The 16,969-nt window shown below is 40.6% G+C and overlaps 1 protein-coding gene across 1 annotated transcript; it reads right to left on the minus strand.

Annotated features, from left to right (window-relative positions):
* Window positions 1-1,202: 1,202 nt before the first annotated feature.
* LOC123235166 (ficolin-1-like) lies at window positions 1,203-16,355 on the minus strand. Its single transcript, XM_044661243.1, has 9 exons — window positions 16,274-16,355; window positions 15,163-15,267; window positions 14,703-14,756; window positions 11,982-12,017; window positions 10,557-10,592; window positions 8,228-8,355; window positions 5,570-5,699; window positions 4,677-4,811; window positions 1,203-1,943 (listed from the first exon to the last, which is right to left on the minus strand). Exons 1-9 carry the CDS (start codon window positions 16,353-16,355, stop codon window positions 1,696-1,698), a joined length of 954 nt encoding a protein of 317 aa, XP_044517178.1. The 3' UTR covers window positions 1,203-1,695.
* Between the last annotated feature and the right edge of the window lie 614 nt (window positions 16,356-16,969).

Here is a 16,969-nt window from a genome sequence, read left to right on the forward strand (position 1 = left end):
AGATGCCATTTATTTCCAAAAAAAGAACTGTTGGAGTTTGAATCGAGACCAAAGGACACTATATTTCACTCTCTTCATTTTTTTTGTTTAAATTTTCTTCCAAAAAAGGATTAATATGAAAAATGTTTTACATGATTACTCATGTAAAAACTATATCAGATTACTTGGTGAAGGATGGAGTAGAGAAAAGGCAGAGAGAATTGGGGACTCCAAATTTGAAGAAATGTTAAAAATTATCTTTATATGTAATTGGAAGAATTAAAATATTATCCAACCAAAATTTTTTTTTTAATATCTCGGATACAGTTATCTCTGGATTTGCAAAACTCACATTTTTAATGGGAAGCAGGGAAGGAAATGAGCATTTGTATAGTGCCTACTACTGGACAAGCAGTATGCTAAGCACTTTATACAAATATTCTCTCATTTGATTCTCACAACAACCTTGTGAGGTAGGTACTATTATTTCCATTTTACAATTGAGGCAAACAGAAGTTAAATGATTTGCTAGGTTATATAACAGGTAAGGGTCTGAAGCTGATTTTGAACTGAAGCCTTGTTGATTCCAGGCCCAAAGCACTATCCACTCCATTTCCAGTTGCCTCTATGGAGGCAGAAGGAACTTACATTCTGAGAGCCTGGAGGGGAGAAGTTTGGGTAAGGTTATAACTGAAAGAAGACAGGGAGGCAGATGAGGAAGAAGAATGAAGGCTCAGAAAGGCACATATTCTTGGCTGCTAGTCCTCAGTTTTTATATATCTTGGAAATGGGATCTTTATCAGATATTCTTGCCATAAATTGCTGATTGTCAGGGGCTGAGTTGGTAAGTGGAGCCTAAGAGGCTTATCACTGGAGGTCTTTAAGTTGTATGAACACTTTTTTGGGGGTACTGTAAACAAGATGAAAAGGTTCCTTTTGTGGTATATTTAATGCAAGATGACTATTGAGGCTCCTTTATGCTAAAATTCAATTCTATTAGGCAGAAAAGAAATATACAGACTATAGTAATATAACATGAAAGTAGATGATGAAGCTAAAGTCAAAATGATGTTCAGATTTTATTTGGTAGACAAAGTGAAGGCATTTTAGGCTTTTTAGTAGGAGGGGAGGAACGGGAAAGGAATAAGTATTTATGTAGTATCTACTATGTGCCCAGGCATTGGGCTAAGTGCTTTTACAAATATCTCATTTGATCCTCACAGTAGCCCTCTAGGTTTATTATGATTATTACAGTTGAGGGAACTGAAGCAAAGAGATGACTTGTCCAGGGCCACATAGCCGCTAAGCAGCTAAAGCCAGTGCCCTACCAGCTGCCTCTGGAGAATGACATTAGACATGATCAGAGGTGTGCTTCTGCTGGGGCTTTGTGGGTATTGGAGAATACTGGAATAGTATAGCCAGTTGGGAGGTTATTGTGATGATACAGATATAAGATAATGAAAACCTGCCCTGGGGCAGTGGTAGTGGGAATAGAATTAAGAGGATGGTGGGGATAGAAATTGAACAGAAGGCATTATTAAGCCATTTCTATAATTTCAGAATTTGTATAGAATTATTTCTAAATTCTCCCCTTCCCAAAAGAACAGTAATATCTTTGCTCCCTCTTGCCTGGGAACCAGAAAAACAATTCCTTTGTAGTTTTTTCCTTTAATAGCTGGATTCTGAATCCTTTCAGTAGCTGCAGAGTAGATAGGGCTAGATAGGTCTAAATTTCATTTCAGATATTTTGTAAGAATATTTGTACCCTTTGCCTTGAACCCAGTTGATGCCATTAGCATAACTTGAATGATTTCCCTGGAGGTAGAGTCCATTGAGATTGGATTTATGGCAGTCTCCATACCACCAAGCACCCTTGAATGTCTGGGCACAGTTGTTGTTCCAGGCATCATTGTCTCTGTCCTTGGTGGAGAATGGCTTGTTTCTGTGATAGCTCAGAGAGTCCCCTGCAGGAGATTAGGGCAAAACTAAAACTCTTAGTTGTCCAGTTCTGTCCACCCCCATGATTTTCCAAAAATACACAAGCATACACACACACAGAGAAATGAAATAAAATGAGATGATGAGGATGATTTAGATCTAGAAGAGATGTCAGAGACTATCTAGTCCAAACTCCTCATTTTCAGATAAGGAAACTGAGGCTCAGAGTGGTTGTGGGCTTGTCCAAGGTCACATAGATCACAAGTTACAGAAATGGGGAGAGAGCACTAGAAGTTGCGAATATCAAGAGGTACCAGATCTGATTCTTGAAAAAAAAGATAAAAAAGGCAGAGATGAGGAGCAAGTGCAATCCAGGCATAGAGGGAAGCTTGAGTTAATATAAAGAAGTGAGAGTTGATATGCTGAATTCAGGGATCAGCCGGTAATCCAGTTTGGCTGCTATGTAAAGTTTATGGTAGGCTAATGTGAAATAAGGAAGTTGGAGGCAGAGTGTAAAGGACCTTAAATGTCAGACTAAAGACTTTACATTTTATGCTGGAGGCAATGGGAGCCATTAAAGCTTTTTATCCAGGGAACAACATGGCCAAACCTATGTCTGAGGAAGAGTATTTTTGTGTGAAGGTAGAGTTAGGGGAAAGACTGAAGACAGGGAAACCACTTAAGAAACTATTAAAATAGCCCAGGTCAGAGGTGAATAATGGGGCCTGAACTAGGGTGAGAAATGTAAGTAAACAGAAGGGGATGGAACTGAGAGATGTTATAGCAGCTAAGTAGTTCAGTAGCTAGTTCTGGGACCAGAGTCAGAAAGACCTCAGTACAGATCCAGCCTCAAATTTTTACTAGTTGTATGACTCTGGACAAGTCATTTAACTCTGTCTACCTCAGTTTCAACTGTAAAATGAAAATTGATTATAGCACTTACTTTATACAAGTTGTTGTGAGGATAAAATGAGATAACATGTAAAGTGCTTAGCATACTGCAGGGCCCATAGGAGGTGCTTTTTGCTTGTTCTCTTTTCTCTTATAGAACTGAGAAGACTTGGAAACTAACTGAACCAGAGGAGGCTAGAGCAGAAAGATTCTAAGATTTGGTTTTGAATCTGTGCTCTTGACAGAAATAGGAAAGCTAGGAGGAAGGGGCAGGTTTACTGGGGAAGATGAAAAGTTCAAATCTGGATATGTTGAATCTGAGGTGCTTATGGAATATCTTAGTCTATTATGTGGGACTAGAGCCCAGGGGAAAGATTGGGATTTACTATACAGAAAAGAGGGAAGCAAGTAAGCATTTAATAAGCACTTATTATATGCCTCTGAGGTGTATATGCAGCTAGATGGTTCAGTGGATAGAGTGCAGGGTCTGGAGTCAGGAAGAGCTTGAGTTCAAATCTAGCTTCACTTACAAGCTGTGTGACCTTGGGCAAATCAATTAACCTCTGTTTGTCTAGAAGGCAGCTAGGCCTGACTTTAAATCAGACTTCAGACACTTGTTGTCAGTCACTTAATTTCTGTTTGGCTTAATCCATTGGAGAAGGAATTAATAAACTACTCCAGTTTCTTTGCCAGGAAAACCCCAGGGACAACATGGCCCATGGGGTCTATGAAGAGTTGGACACAACCAAACAAAATGCCTCCAAGGGAAGCAGTTTTTATGTTATCCAGGGCCTTTCTCTGCCCCCAAATAATATCCCCTATCTTCTCCTACACCATAACCTTTCAGAATTTCCACAAGGCTCTACCTTTAGGACTTTGCTCTTAAGGATCTGAAAATCAGTAGTTATTCTGCATAAGAACACTTGGCTCCTTACATTTCTAAATCATGTGACCTTGGGCAAGTCATTTCAATTCTTTGGGTCTCAGTGTCCTTTTCTGTAAAGTTACAAGACAAGATGATCTCTCTATGGTTCGATTCTATAGTTCCATGAATGAAGATTCAGACCTGCTTTTAGGGTTCTTTGGTTATTCCACTGTTAATCTCCCTACTCCTTCTAATATTGGAGTGCAACTATAAGGTTTTCCTTAACTTTAGGTCTGTTAGGAAATGGTGAGTGTGAAATCTCTCACTATACTGACATGAAGGTCTTCAATAAATGCTTAGGGTGCTGGAGATTGGGTATAAAATAAAGCCAGTCAATTATTTTTGCTTCAAAAAAAAAAAGACTTTTTAGGGTATACCTTTCTTTAACTAACCCTTTCTAGCATATGTATTGTCTAATTATCATCTCTCTTAGGTGTTCCTGTACTTAGGGATGGACTAACTTTAAATTTTGTGTTGCCATTTCCCCATAATTCTCTCATAGAGTGCCTCATATGGACAGTGGGGCCATCACATTCTACAGAGAAGACGCAAAAAGTTCTGTAGTCACCTGATTTTCATAGATCATAGGATCACATACCATTGGGGCACCTTAGAGATGATCTCATACAATCCCCTCTTTTTGTAGGTGGTGAACTGAGACTTGAGAAGTCAAAGGACTTGCCTGAGGTCAGTGATGGAGCAAGTATCAGAACCTAGGGAGAGTCTCTAAGGGGTTTGCATCCTTGTGATTGTGAGGGAAGTTGTGCCCAAGTCAGAGATTGTAGGGAGGCAGGAAGCACTGGTCAAGGAAATAGAAATGGCAGCCAGATCAGGGTTGTAGAAAAGTAATGCTTTTCTTAAAGGATAGGTTTTTGTGGGGATATTGGAATACGTGAAAATTCATCCCTTCTTTAGAGCCTGTCACAGACAGAAAATGACTCACCTGCATTCCCATCCATGAAATTTCCCAAGATTAGCGTATAGTTCTCTTTCTCTCCTTGGACCTGAAATGATGTGTACTTGGCAAAGGAGTGATTTAAGTCAAAGTCTTGGAGGTCGATTCGGAGTTCATTGTTTCCTGTTTAGAAAGGGTGTGAAATTGTGTTCTGTTAGTGAACTCCTCCTTCTAGTCTTCAGACTTGCACTATCTTTGGGGCTTGAAGGTTCAGCCTGACTGCTTTCATTTGTTACATTTCTTCTTTATTAACTTCCCACTGACAAGGCTACTTGCACCTCTTCTCTGGCCCTCAGGGGCAGAGTTGAACCTATATTGTTTCTAGATTTGTCCCATGAACATAGTCTGTGCCTTTCCCTAAACTGTTTACCCTGTATCCTAGTTTCACTTACATTAAGATGGTCAATGTTAAGATATTTTAGTTCCTTGACTAGCATATTCTCAGTAACTAATGTGTTTTTACAAATATGAGAACTCATTGGTTCTGTACTCACATTTAGCAGGTGAATGAATAGTTCCATTACTATTTGTAGAGTCTAAATTTCTAAATTTATAGAACATCTGTGTGATGGGGAAAACTCATAGAAACAACATCTGGTATATAGTAGATACTTAATAAAATGTTTGTTGGATTGAATTGATTGAACTGAACTGAATTGATAAGGGATTCTTCTGAACTAAAGGAATGATTCTTTAGTGATAGTATTCAAGTCTCTATGGCAAATAGGTAGGAAGGTGCTTTTGGGCATGGGGACATTTTCTAGTGTTCTTCACATCATACCATGCAGGGACCACTCTACTCTTATGTATGCTCTATATCTGTGGAAAAGGACCCTTTGTCTAGACCCAGGGGCTTATAGTTGAGACAATACGTTTTTTACTCTGAGTTGTCAGATAGTGGAGGTTGTCATTCCCCATCCAGAATTCCCCTAACTGACTGCCAAAGCCTTTCTTGTATGCAGCCCAGTCCCGGAAGAAATCCACAGACCCATCAACGCGTCTCTGAAAAACCTGTGGTGGAAAAAGAGGAGGGAACAGATGTGGATATAGTTAATCTGGAAAAGAGAAGACTTTGTAGAGATGCAGTATCTGTTTTCAAGTTCCTGAAGGACTGTCATATGGATGAAGCATTAGGCCTGCTGTATATCATCCCAGAGCATAATAGGTAGAAGTCACAGAAATGGAGATTTTGCCTTAGTCAAATGTGGCCTGCCTTTGGGGCAGAGGAACTTGGGAAAGGGATAACTTGACTCTGAAATAGGAAGGCGAAAAGACTCAAGAGACAGCTAAGTCAGAAGAAAGACACCAAGAATTGAGATGGTAACAAGTAGTATGGTGAAAAATTTAAGTTTTGAGAAAGCCAATAAAAAAATCTAGGAGTGACCCTATTTGGTGATGCATCAGAATCCAGAAAGGCAGCTCAGGGGATCCAGAACTCGGAGGTGGTGAAAATCAGCAAAAAAGAACAAGACCTATGGGACCATGGCAAGAAATGTTATACATTTATGGCTTTCCGTGTAGGTCTTATTATCCTGGGACTCCATTCTAGGAGCATAGGGCCACAACCAGTAGGCAATGGGTCACACTGTCACTCAGGGTCACCCACTCAGGGTCACCCAGCTGGGAAGTGTCTGAGGCCGGATTTGAACCTAGGACCTTTCGTCTCTAGGCCTGGCTCTCAATCCACTGAGCTAGCCCAGCTGCCCTTACTTAAGGTTGCAGTTTCTTTAGCAGAAGTAGTTTTACAGGGTGGGGTTGCTAGCCCCACGCCCAACCCTCCTCCTTTTTCATCCGGGCTAGGGACCATCCTTGGCCCAGGAGTGGTAAGGATGGGTAGTAGGGGTCAAGTGATTTGCCCAAGGTCACACAGCTGGAAGTGTCCGAGGCCAAACTTGAACCTAGGACCTCCAGTCTCTAGGCCTGGCTCTCAATCCACTGAACCACCCAGCTGCCCCAGGTCTTATTTACCGACTGTAAAACCCCGTTGGCCAGCAGAAATGCCAAGTTTGGTGTACACGTTCTTGAAGACTTACAAATAGGGAGAAAATAACAGAGGAAGTGCTCTTGACTTCAAGGAGACAGAATTTTGGGTGGGCAACTGTTGGTTTGGAGACTTAGAACTATTAGGGCAAAAATGGGGGAGAATACCACTAGACCATGCAAGTCTGACACACAAATTCAGGACTTAGATAATCCTATAAATACATTAGGAGTCTGTGAAGGTGGCAGGCTGTCAGGAGTGAAGCATGGGTAAGAGTTCTTTCCCTTTCTAGGTGATGGTCACCCTTCTTGGAGGGCTGGATTTAAAAAGAAGTCCCCTCTCCCTTGAGAGAGGAGAGAACTGGGAGAAAGTTAGGCTTACACAGAAAGGATGGGGGTAGAATTTTCTCCTCTCCTAGTGCCTGGGCAACTTAGCCTGCTTTGCTGGTTGTTGACACTTGTGGCCTATAATATCTAACAAAAAGAGTCCCATGGTTTAATGGGTTGCCTTGGGAGACAAAGAGTTTCCTTCCCCTCATTGCAGGACTTCAGGCAAATATTGGATGTCTACTTGTCTGGGAAATGGTTGAAGGAATTTCTCTTCAGAGAAATTGGCTGGAGTAAATGAAATCTGAGATCCTTTCTGATTCTGTGATTCTGTGATTATTTTTGGAAGAATGAAATCTTCCCAGGGTCCTCTGGTTAATAGGCTCATATAGTCAGCCAACATAGTCAGAAGACCTCTCCATCTTGAATACTTTCTCATTAAATGCTAGGCAATTTTTTCTTGTTTTAGTTTCAGACTGGTTTTCCCAAGAAGAGAAGACTAAGGGCAAGACATAGTAACTGCTTTCAAACCCATTATGGTTATTATAAAACACTTATTGACCAACACCTCTCTACCTCAACTGAAGACAGAGGAGGCAAAATTCTAGTGCTAAGGAAGTCAGGTAAGGTGCGAAGGAGAGCTTTCCAAAGAGAACTGGTGCTAGACACTGAAATTCCTAGAGATCCAGAAATACTTCAGAGATACCTCATTAGAAGGAAAGGAAAATGGATTACTGCAGAGGTGTGAGATGTGGTGTCTATAGCCATATGTGATCCATAACAATCCCTAATGTGACCCAAAACAGATTAAGCTATAACTGGGAAATATTTAACAAAATAAATAAAAATACAATAAATTATAGATAATGTTAACATGTAATTTTTAAAAGTCAATATGTGGCTGTTGATATGCAATTTAGTGTCCCCTGTTTCTATTTGAATTTTACCCCATTGGATGACAGAATCAGTGAAGGTTTCTGGATATCTCTGGGTTCTAGATTCTTCCTAGTCAGGAAGATTAGTGATGAGAAAAGATGCCCTGAGTAGGCTTCTCATAAAGTGTGATTAACTATGGTGTGTTACCTTCCTCCACAGAACTGTAGAATGTCAGAGCTAGAAAGAACCTTAGAGAATATCTAATTCAACTCTCATTTTTAAAAGATGGAGAAACAGGTATAGAGTAGGGAAGAGATTGGGCCTGCTTCATCCTGCTACTGGAGGGGGTGACTCACAGTCCATCCTCCACCATCAGTGTCCATGTCACACAACACAGTCATGGGAGTGCAGTCATAGGTATAGATGGTGTACCAGCCACTCAGGATCTTCCCCTGGTCTAGTAGCTCCTTGCATGTCTTGGCTCCTGGGCAGAGGGAAATGCCAAATGATGAAGGAGGTAAATTTGGCTAAGGATGAAAATGCCTAGACTCACTTTATTTTTGCTCTCTACTCTCTCCCTACTGTCTGGTCAATTCTCATGGCTTCAGTGATCACCTCTATGCAGTTGACTCCCAAATTTATATTATCAGCCTTAATCTTACTTAAAAGGCCTCCCAGTCTTATATCTCCAAATGACTGACTTCCACTGGCAGTTCCAAAATATGTTCCTATCGGAACTCACTATCTTCCCTCTGAAAGCTGGGGAGCTTTTCAACTCTTTTAAGACTTCTATTTTGGTTGACAGGACCATCATTTTGAACTCCCTCACTTCTCTGCCTACAATCAATTGCCAAGTGTTGTCAATTTTTTCTCCTCAACACCTCTAAAATTAATCTCTTCTAGTAATGCAATGATCTGGGACAATCCTGAAAGACATGATGGGGAATATTTTCCATCTCCAGAGAAAGAACTATTGGAGTCAGATGGATGTGGATCAAAGCATATTGGGGGCAACTGGATAGCTCAGTGGATTGAAAGCCAGGCCTAGAGAAGGGAGGTCCTGGGTTCAAATCGGGCCCTAGCTTGTATGACTTTGGGCAAGTCACTTAACCTCCATTGTCTAACCCTTACCACTCTTCTGCCTTAGAACCAATATATATTGGTTATAACCAATATATATTGGTTCTAAGGCAGAAGATATAAGGGTATTTAAAAAAAGCATACTATCTTTTACATCAGTATATTTATGGTTTTATTTTGGGATTTTGGTTATGTATGAGTGTACTCTTATAACAATCACCAATATGGAAGTGTGTTTTGCATGATAATAAAAATAAAATTTAAAAAGCCCCAAACTTGTCTCTTCTTCAATCATACAGGTACCATCCTAGTTGAGCCCCTCATTATTCCTAACCTACTGAAACAGCCTCCTAACTGGCCTTCTTCCCCTTTCTAATCCATCCTTCATGCAGCTGCAAAATCCACCTTCTTAATGCGAGGTCTATCACTCCCATGTTCAAAAGCCTTCAGGGACCCCTTCATGATCATAGAAAAAAAATTCCTTAGTCTGGTATGAAAGTCCTTCTACAATATGGCTCAAGCCTATCTTTATTTCTCTAGCCAAACCGACCCACTAGCTGTACCCTGTTCTCCTCCTGTCCACTCCTCCTTCTGTGCATTTAGAGAGACTTTCTCATGCCTGGAGCACACTCCCTTTAAATCTTTGTTGCAATCTTTCTCTATTAAGATCCAGGCACCTCCTTTATGAAACTTTCCCTTATCTCCATCTCCTTTGTCTGTTTTTGCTCTCTAAATGAATGTAATCTCTGAATTCTTCAAGTTTTTTTTTTATACAAATCTGTTTTCATCTTTCTTTTGTCCTTATTAGGGTTTAACCTCATATCATACTTATTGATATGCTTGTTGTGATGTTTTTACTAGAGTATAAGTATCTTCAGGGCCAGGCCTATGGGTTTTTGTTTTATTTTGTTTTGTTTTAACTTGAAGAGCAGCCATATGGCAAAATGCATAGAGATCTAGCATGGGTTTGGCAGACCTAGGTTCTGCCTCATACATCTTGGCTCTGATACCAGCCAAATGTCTTAGTTCTCTAATAAACTCTAAGATTATAAATCAAAGAGAAAGTGGTAATCTGCATTAGGAGAGGAATTTCCTCATCTAGGAATTCATTATATCAATAAAATCACAAGCCCAAATCCTGACCAAAACCAAATTGTTCCCTTAGTGGCAGCTACCTTATTCAGACATAGTGTCCAAGACAAAATAATCAGTTCTGGAATTTTGGTTTTATAAACCTGAGCCTACAAAGTGAAGGTGAAAGTCATTTCACTTATCCTCTCTCCCTTAGGTGTTCTATAGGCTGATGGAACCCTGGTAGCCCCTTTCTGGATCCAGCTATCACAGAGTGCCTTTCTCTCCTGAGTATTGCCCTGAGAGCTGCAGCCTCATCCTTGGTGGGTCCATTTCCATAGGATTGTAGATTTTGACCTAGAAAGGAAGAAAAAGGGCTACCTAGTCCGACTTCTTTGTTCCACAGATGGAGAAACAACCATAGAAGTTAAATGATTTGGCAGTGTCACATTTGGGCTTTGTGTTTAGGTTCTCTAATTCTTAAGTTGGTGATACCTCTCAGCTATTTTTCCTGCCACCCAAGGCTATGCTTACCATTGTGACACAAGATGCTGTCCAGATCTTTTGCCCCTGGAGATAAAAAGGAAAAATGGAGCAAAGTTTAGAAGACCAAACAATGAGCTATGGGGCATTAGAAGCAGGATGTGAGATACATGAGGCACAGAGTCTATGTTAGCTCCTTTGATTTTACTCTGAGTATATATATCTGCTGTAAGAAATAGAGGAGACTATTGTTTCTTCCTCTTGGCCTCATCTCTCTTGGTAGTTCTCTACTCCTCCATCCTTCCTCTACCTCTCAAATCAAGCAGAGACCAATGCTGTCCAGAGATTCTCAGCAGAAAACTCTGACCTGACCCCAATAAAAAGCTAATTCTTTCAAACATTTCATTCTGTCTGAACTCTGCATCACCCCCTGACATTTCCTTTTTTTCCCCCTTAACTTCTGTGTATTGGCTCCTAGGTGGAAGAGTGGTAAGGGTGGGCAATGGGGGCCAAGTGACTTGCCCAGAATCACACACAGAGTGTCTGAGGCTGGATTTGAAGCTAGGACCTCCCTTCTCTAGGCCTGGCTCTCAATCCACTGAGCTACCCAGCTGCCCCTAGACATTTCCTTTTTTACCCCTCCCCCCCTCCACACACACCTCACTACCACCATCACTACCATCATCACCAATATCAGTTCTAAGTCAGAAGAGCAAGGGCTAGGCAATTGGGATTAAGGTTACAAAGCTAGGAAGCATCTAAGGTCAAATTTGAACCCAGGTCCTCCTGACTCTTCTATCCACTGTGCTACCTAGCTGCCCTTCTCCCCTTTACCCTCTTTTAATAAGGTCATTCTTCCAAAGAGAATAGTATACTTCCTGGACACATGGGCCCAATCTCTAAACCTATGATCCTATTATCTTAAAGAGCCCCTCATTAGAGGGGCAACTTAATTATGTTGCCTTTGGTCTTCCATTTTTGTTATTCTCTCCTTTTCTTTCAAGAACTTTAAAAGTACTAGGGAATAGCTGGCCAGGGGTAAGGAGTGTTGGGGAGGGAAAGGAAGAAAATAAACATTTATATAGCATCTACTACATGCCAGGCACTGTGCTAAGCACCCTGCAAATATTGTCTCATCTGATCCTCACAACACCCTTGGAGGGTAGATGCTGTTATTAGCCTCATTTTACAGTTATGGAAACTGAGGCACACAGAGGATAAGTGACTTTCTCAGGGTCACACAGACAGGAAGTGTCTGAGACTGGATTGGCACTTAGATCTTCTTAATTCCAATCTTAGTGTACTATTAACCGTGCCACCTAGCTCGTATGCCACAAAGGCAGAATTGCAGCACGTAGGCAGGAGAGCCCTGTATCTTGGGACCTACAGAGAAAGGACCTTCTCAATCTAAGTGTTTTCTTCTCCTTACACACAGCTTTCTAAACTTGTCATGGGAAATTTTGGGAAAATTCTTACCAAGGGAAGATGGTATTCCTGGATCTCCTTTGTTTCCTGAAAGAAAGAAATCAATTTTAGTTCTTGGCTGCTCCAGAGAGGTCCTTCCCTACTTGCTGTTCCGGGGATTATGATTATGATACTGATTATGACCAGTAAGAGTTTTCAACTACGCACTTCCTGGAGTCTGTCCAGTTATGTAATTGGAGATAGGGGATGAAGTATAATCGTATCTAACAATCCAGGGATCGTTAAATTGGCATTAAGCTAGGAGAATGGGCTCCTTCCTCTTTTGCCCTTGGCATTTTGGTCAGTCAGGTATTGGCTACAACTGTAGACTTATTCCCAGAGGCTGCATAAAAGGTAGAACAGTACTTTATATAAAAGAGAGATGTAGAAAGATAACTTGGAGCTGGGTCTGAGTTCTCAAATTGAAACTAGGCCCAGAAAGTAGCCTTGGTCTAGATCCCACTGACATTAAGAGTTTGAGACCCAAACCTGGCTCTGGCTCACTTCACTGGGAGACCTTGGGCAAGTATATCAGTTAATTGTACATTGCCTAGGATACTGGGAATATGTAAGGACATTTTGTGCTTTTTTTTCTATCCATTTATGTGAGGGCATTCCCCCATTAGACACTTGCATTGCTGATTGAAAAGGAGTGTGAGACTTCAAATATGAAAAACATCAAGAAATCAAAGGGGCAGCTGGGTAGCTCAGTGGATTGACAGCCACTTACCAGCTGTGTGACCCTGGGCAAGTCACTTGACCCCCATTGCCCACCCTTACCACTCTTCCACCTATGAACCAATACACAGAAGTTAAGGGTTTAAAAAAAAAAAGAAGAAAAACATCAAGAAATCAAGCAGAAGAGACAAAGCACTTATCTAAGGCAAAGACAACCTCAGTACATTTGTTTCTCAGCTGCTTACTTGCTTGTGATTAATGGGAGAACTTTAGAGTTAAAACCTGGAGAACCTCAAACCCCAGAATTCTTTGCAATTATTGGGCAAATGTAGAGACTAGGGTTATGTGTGGTTATGGATTATCCTGTAGAGATGAGATAATGAAACGTATTGGTTAATCACCCTAAATTAGAATGAGATCTTTCACTGAGGGTATCCAGCTTTGAAACAATGTCAGTTAATCAGCATTTATTAAGTACCCACTATGTGCCAGGCATTGTGCTTATTGCTAGGTATACATAGGAAGGCAAAAAAATAGTTCTTATTCTCAAGAAGCTCACAATCAAATGAGAAAAGACAACATGCAAACAACCTTATACAAATAAGCTATATAGAGAATAAATAGGAAAGAATTAAAAGAGAGTAGGTACTAGAATTAAAAGGAGCTTAGAAAGGCTTCTTTTAGAAGACGACATTTTATTTGGGACTTGAAGGAAGCCAGAAGGCAGAGGAGGGAGTACATTCCAGGCATGAGGGACAGTTAGTCGAAAATGCTCAGTAAAAAGGCACAATATCTTGTTTATGGAAAAAGGTCAGTGTCATTGGATCAAAAAAAACACATTTTGTGTGTGTGTGTGTGTGTGTGTGTGTGTGTGTGTATGCTGTAGGATGTAAGGTGTAAGAAGACTGGAAGGGTATCTAGGTTATTATGGGCTTTGAATGCCAAACTGAGTAGTTTTTATTTGATCCTAGGAGTGCTAAGGAGGCACTGGAGTTTATTGAGTAGAAAGATGACATGGTTGGATCATTTTCTCTTTAACTTTCATTTATAAAGTTGGAGATTCATTTGCAGAGAAAAAAAATCTCCAGAGACTGAATTGGAAACTCTTGGAGAGAGGCTAAGATGGTGGTTGGCACCATGACATAATGGTTAGTATAATGTGGGTCAGTGGTGATAAACTCAAGGAACAGGAGCGACTAATCTGTATATAAGGCTCTTTGTGGATCACATATTGAACTAGTTTTAATATGTAATATTACATATTTTACTGTATTTTTATTTATTGGGCTAAGTATTTCCCAATTGCATTTTAATCTGGTTTGGGTTATACTAGAGTGTGTTGTAGGCTGTATGTTTGATATTTCTGCTGAAGATCATGAGAGTCGTTATGAGCTCTAGGAAAAACTCTTGAGTTTTAAAAATCTCCATACTATCCTTTCTTGAGACTGGAATCTCTTTTGTACCTGGAACTCTTCTTTCCTTCTGTGATCTGAGTTTTTACAGCTGATCTTCAAATTCTTTTACAGCTCTATCATTTAATGCAGAGCTAAGTAGCAATGTCTCATTGTACCAGTAGGTGTCACACTCTCATACAACTCCTCAAACAATCTGAGGTTAGAAATTTTAGCTTCTGGGAAACAAATCAGTTCCCTACTTTTTCAAGAATGAAGATTTGAAAAAATGTAAAACAAGTTGCCATATCTGTACTTCCTTTAAAAAATTCTCCCTTTCTAGATCCAGAAAAAGCAGGTAACAGCTCACTCTGGGTGAAGAGCAAAATAAAATTTCCCCTTGACTCTATCAAATTTTCCTTTTTCAGTGTGTGTGTATGTACACACACACACACACACACACACACACACACACACACACAAATTGGCCACCCCTTCACATTCCAACGCACTTTTTCAGCAAATAGTTCAGTGTCTTACACAAATAAGGCACTTAGAAAATGGGTTTTGAATTGAAATAGTACTGTTACTATTAATACTAGGTACTGGGGAGCCTCTGTCATTAGCAGTATATCAAAGATGCTGAAGCGTTATCCATTCTTACCTTTGCTTCCCATTGGGCCAGCTTTGCCTGGGATCCCTGGAGGACCCTTCTGTCCTGCAAGCACAAGGTTGAAAGCTTAGGTCCTTTTAGGATAGAGATGAGGCTTCTGACAGTCTCTTGGGTAATGTATGAAAGGGGGTAGCCTTAGCTTTTCTGGGTCCAAGGATGAAGACCAAGGCTGCTTACTCTTAGCCTAGTTTGAGCCCCAGGCTAGGAATGGGAATGTGGATGCACGTAGGAGAGTGCTACAGAATTTAGCTTATTGGGCTCTCATGGGGTAGGGGGAAGAAGAGGGACATTGAGAATGATCTCTCAAGCTCCTTTATCATTTCTTCCTTTTTTCCTTTTTCTTTTTCTTTCTATTCCCTCCCTTTCCTCCCAACCTTTCTCTTCCCCCCCTCCCCCACTCTTTTTTCTTTTCTTCTTCCCTGGTAAAGGCTTTTCCAAGGCAACCACATACCTCTTTCTCCTGCTTCTCCTTTGGGCCCTGGGGTTCCAGGACTCCCTGAGCACCCTTGGATTATAAGCACCTTCTCCGAAGATTCCAGACCTGTCACTTTCACCTCTGAAATATAAATTGAAAGCCTGGGCTCAGGCTGAGAGTCCCAAGAAGCTGCTGCCTTCTCCTTCAGGTGGTAGAGACTGCAGAGAAGACCCTGCCTGCAATAACTGTAATTCTTAGCCTCAAGCCATCACATTACATATGTGTCTCTAGCAGGGAAACTGTGTAACTATTTGATTCAGGGAAATAATGCTACTATAAAAAGTTATTATTTTATTTAAATTAAAAAAACTTGGAACAATAATTATCTGAGTCAAAATTGAGAGGAAGGGAAAACATTGATTGAATTTCATTGAAACTGCAAACTTTAGAAAATTTACTTATTGGTACCTTTCCACTTAGCAAATACTTATTAAAGACTTCTATATTCATAGTCTTAATACTAGGAAACAGATCAGATAAGCAAATATTAGAGTTGACAAATGAGTGTAAGCAAGATCCTCTTGGATCAAATTGCTTATCATTCAGTGATACACATAAATGTATGTACAAGTGAGCTTCCTTTATAAAATAAAAAGTTGTGTACGTGAGAGATTATCATATCATATATACAAAGGAAACCTATTATTAAAAAGGTCCTATTCAGAATCAATTTATAAAGGAGGTGGGGTGGTCCTTTCATAAAATAATTGAGGAAGAGGACAGGATATTTCTATCCACAGAGTCTGGGTTTTTGGGGATTGAGAATTCTTACCTGGCCTTAGAAGCTACCAGCTAAACCCCCATGGGATTCTTCAGACCCACTAATATCCTTAATGGCAGCACTTGCCCCTGGGCTCTCAGGGCTGGGAAGCCAAGGGAGATCCCTGGGACATGGGGGAAATCTAACTGCCACTGCCACATGAAGAGGTGACAAAGACTTGTTGGCCATTCCCTATGGCTCTTCCTGAAGAAGAATTGTCTTTGGGAGTTAAATAACTGTAATTATAATATAACAGCACAACATAACATAACAACATAGCATAGCATAGCATAACATAACATAACATAAATAATTATCCTTGCTTACCTGGGCATGAGTTTTCAGCTTGGCACAGAGAAATGAAGACCCAGAAGAGTCCTACCAGGGTCTGATGAGCTGACACCCTCATGTCTATGGGTCCTCTTGAGTATCCAGTGCTCTTTTCTATGACAGGAGTTCTAATAGTTTCAGAGCATGAGGATGAACTCCTCCCTAATTTATTAGTTCTGCCCACTTGCCAATTGCTGTTCCTACCCTGCCTATCTAGCTCCAGGGGTCATTTGGATAAAAAACCCTTCAAAGTTATCAGCCCTTGGACTAGTACTTGTACAACTTGAATGTCAAGGGTGATGGGAATTGGCTTTTGTTAAAGTGAGTGGACTTTCAGATCCAGTGAGATAAAGGAGTTAGACGTCTGGGAAGTTGAGAAGAGAAAGCCTTCCTTTTTCTTTCTGAATCCCCTCTCCTGTTTTCTAGCTCTCAGCCAATATGTTTAGTATATCTCTGTTTCCCAATGGATGCAATATCTCTTATTAGTCAAGGACTTTTCCTTCAAATTGGTATGGTTGATATAGCTGGGGAGGATAAAGAAATTCCATTCTCCTTTTCTTGTAGGAGTTTCTTCCATAGATAGATGGCCCTCGTTTTCATTCTTTCCCATTCTTTAATTACTGGATGGTTTGTTGTCAGATGTCATGATGAATGTGGGGTGAAGAGAGAGAAACCCCTTCCTCCCTTCTCACT

Source organism: Gracilinanus agilis, chromosome 2, assembly GCF_016433145.1.
Source record: "Gracilinanus agilis isolate LMUSP501 chromosome 2, AgileGrace, whole genome shotgun sequence".
Taxonomy (NCBI): Eukaryota; Metazoa; Chordata; class Mammalia; order Didelphimorphia; family Didelphidae; genus Gracilinanus; species Gracilinanus agilis.

What these genes read in the sequence shown, in the direction of transcription:
- LOC123235166 (XM_044661243.1), bottom strand. Translation starts at nt 16,355, where the DNA reads ATGAGGGTGTCAGCTCATCAGACCCTGGTAGGACTCTTCTGGGTCTTC. An exon ending in AGGAGAAGCAGGAGAAAGAG is followed by an intron (nt 14,757 to 15,162) that starts GTATGTGGTTGC and finishes TTGTGCTTGCAG; the next exon opens with GACAGAAGGGTCCTCCAGGG. An exon ending in CAGCATCTTGTGTCACAATG is followed by an intron (nt 8,356 to 10,556) that starts GTAAGCATAGCC and finishes CCCTCTGCCCAG; the next exon opens with GAGCCAAGACATGCAAGGAG.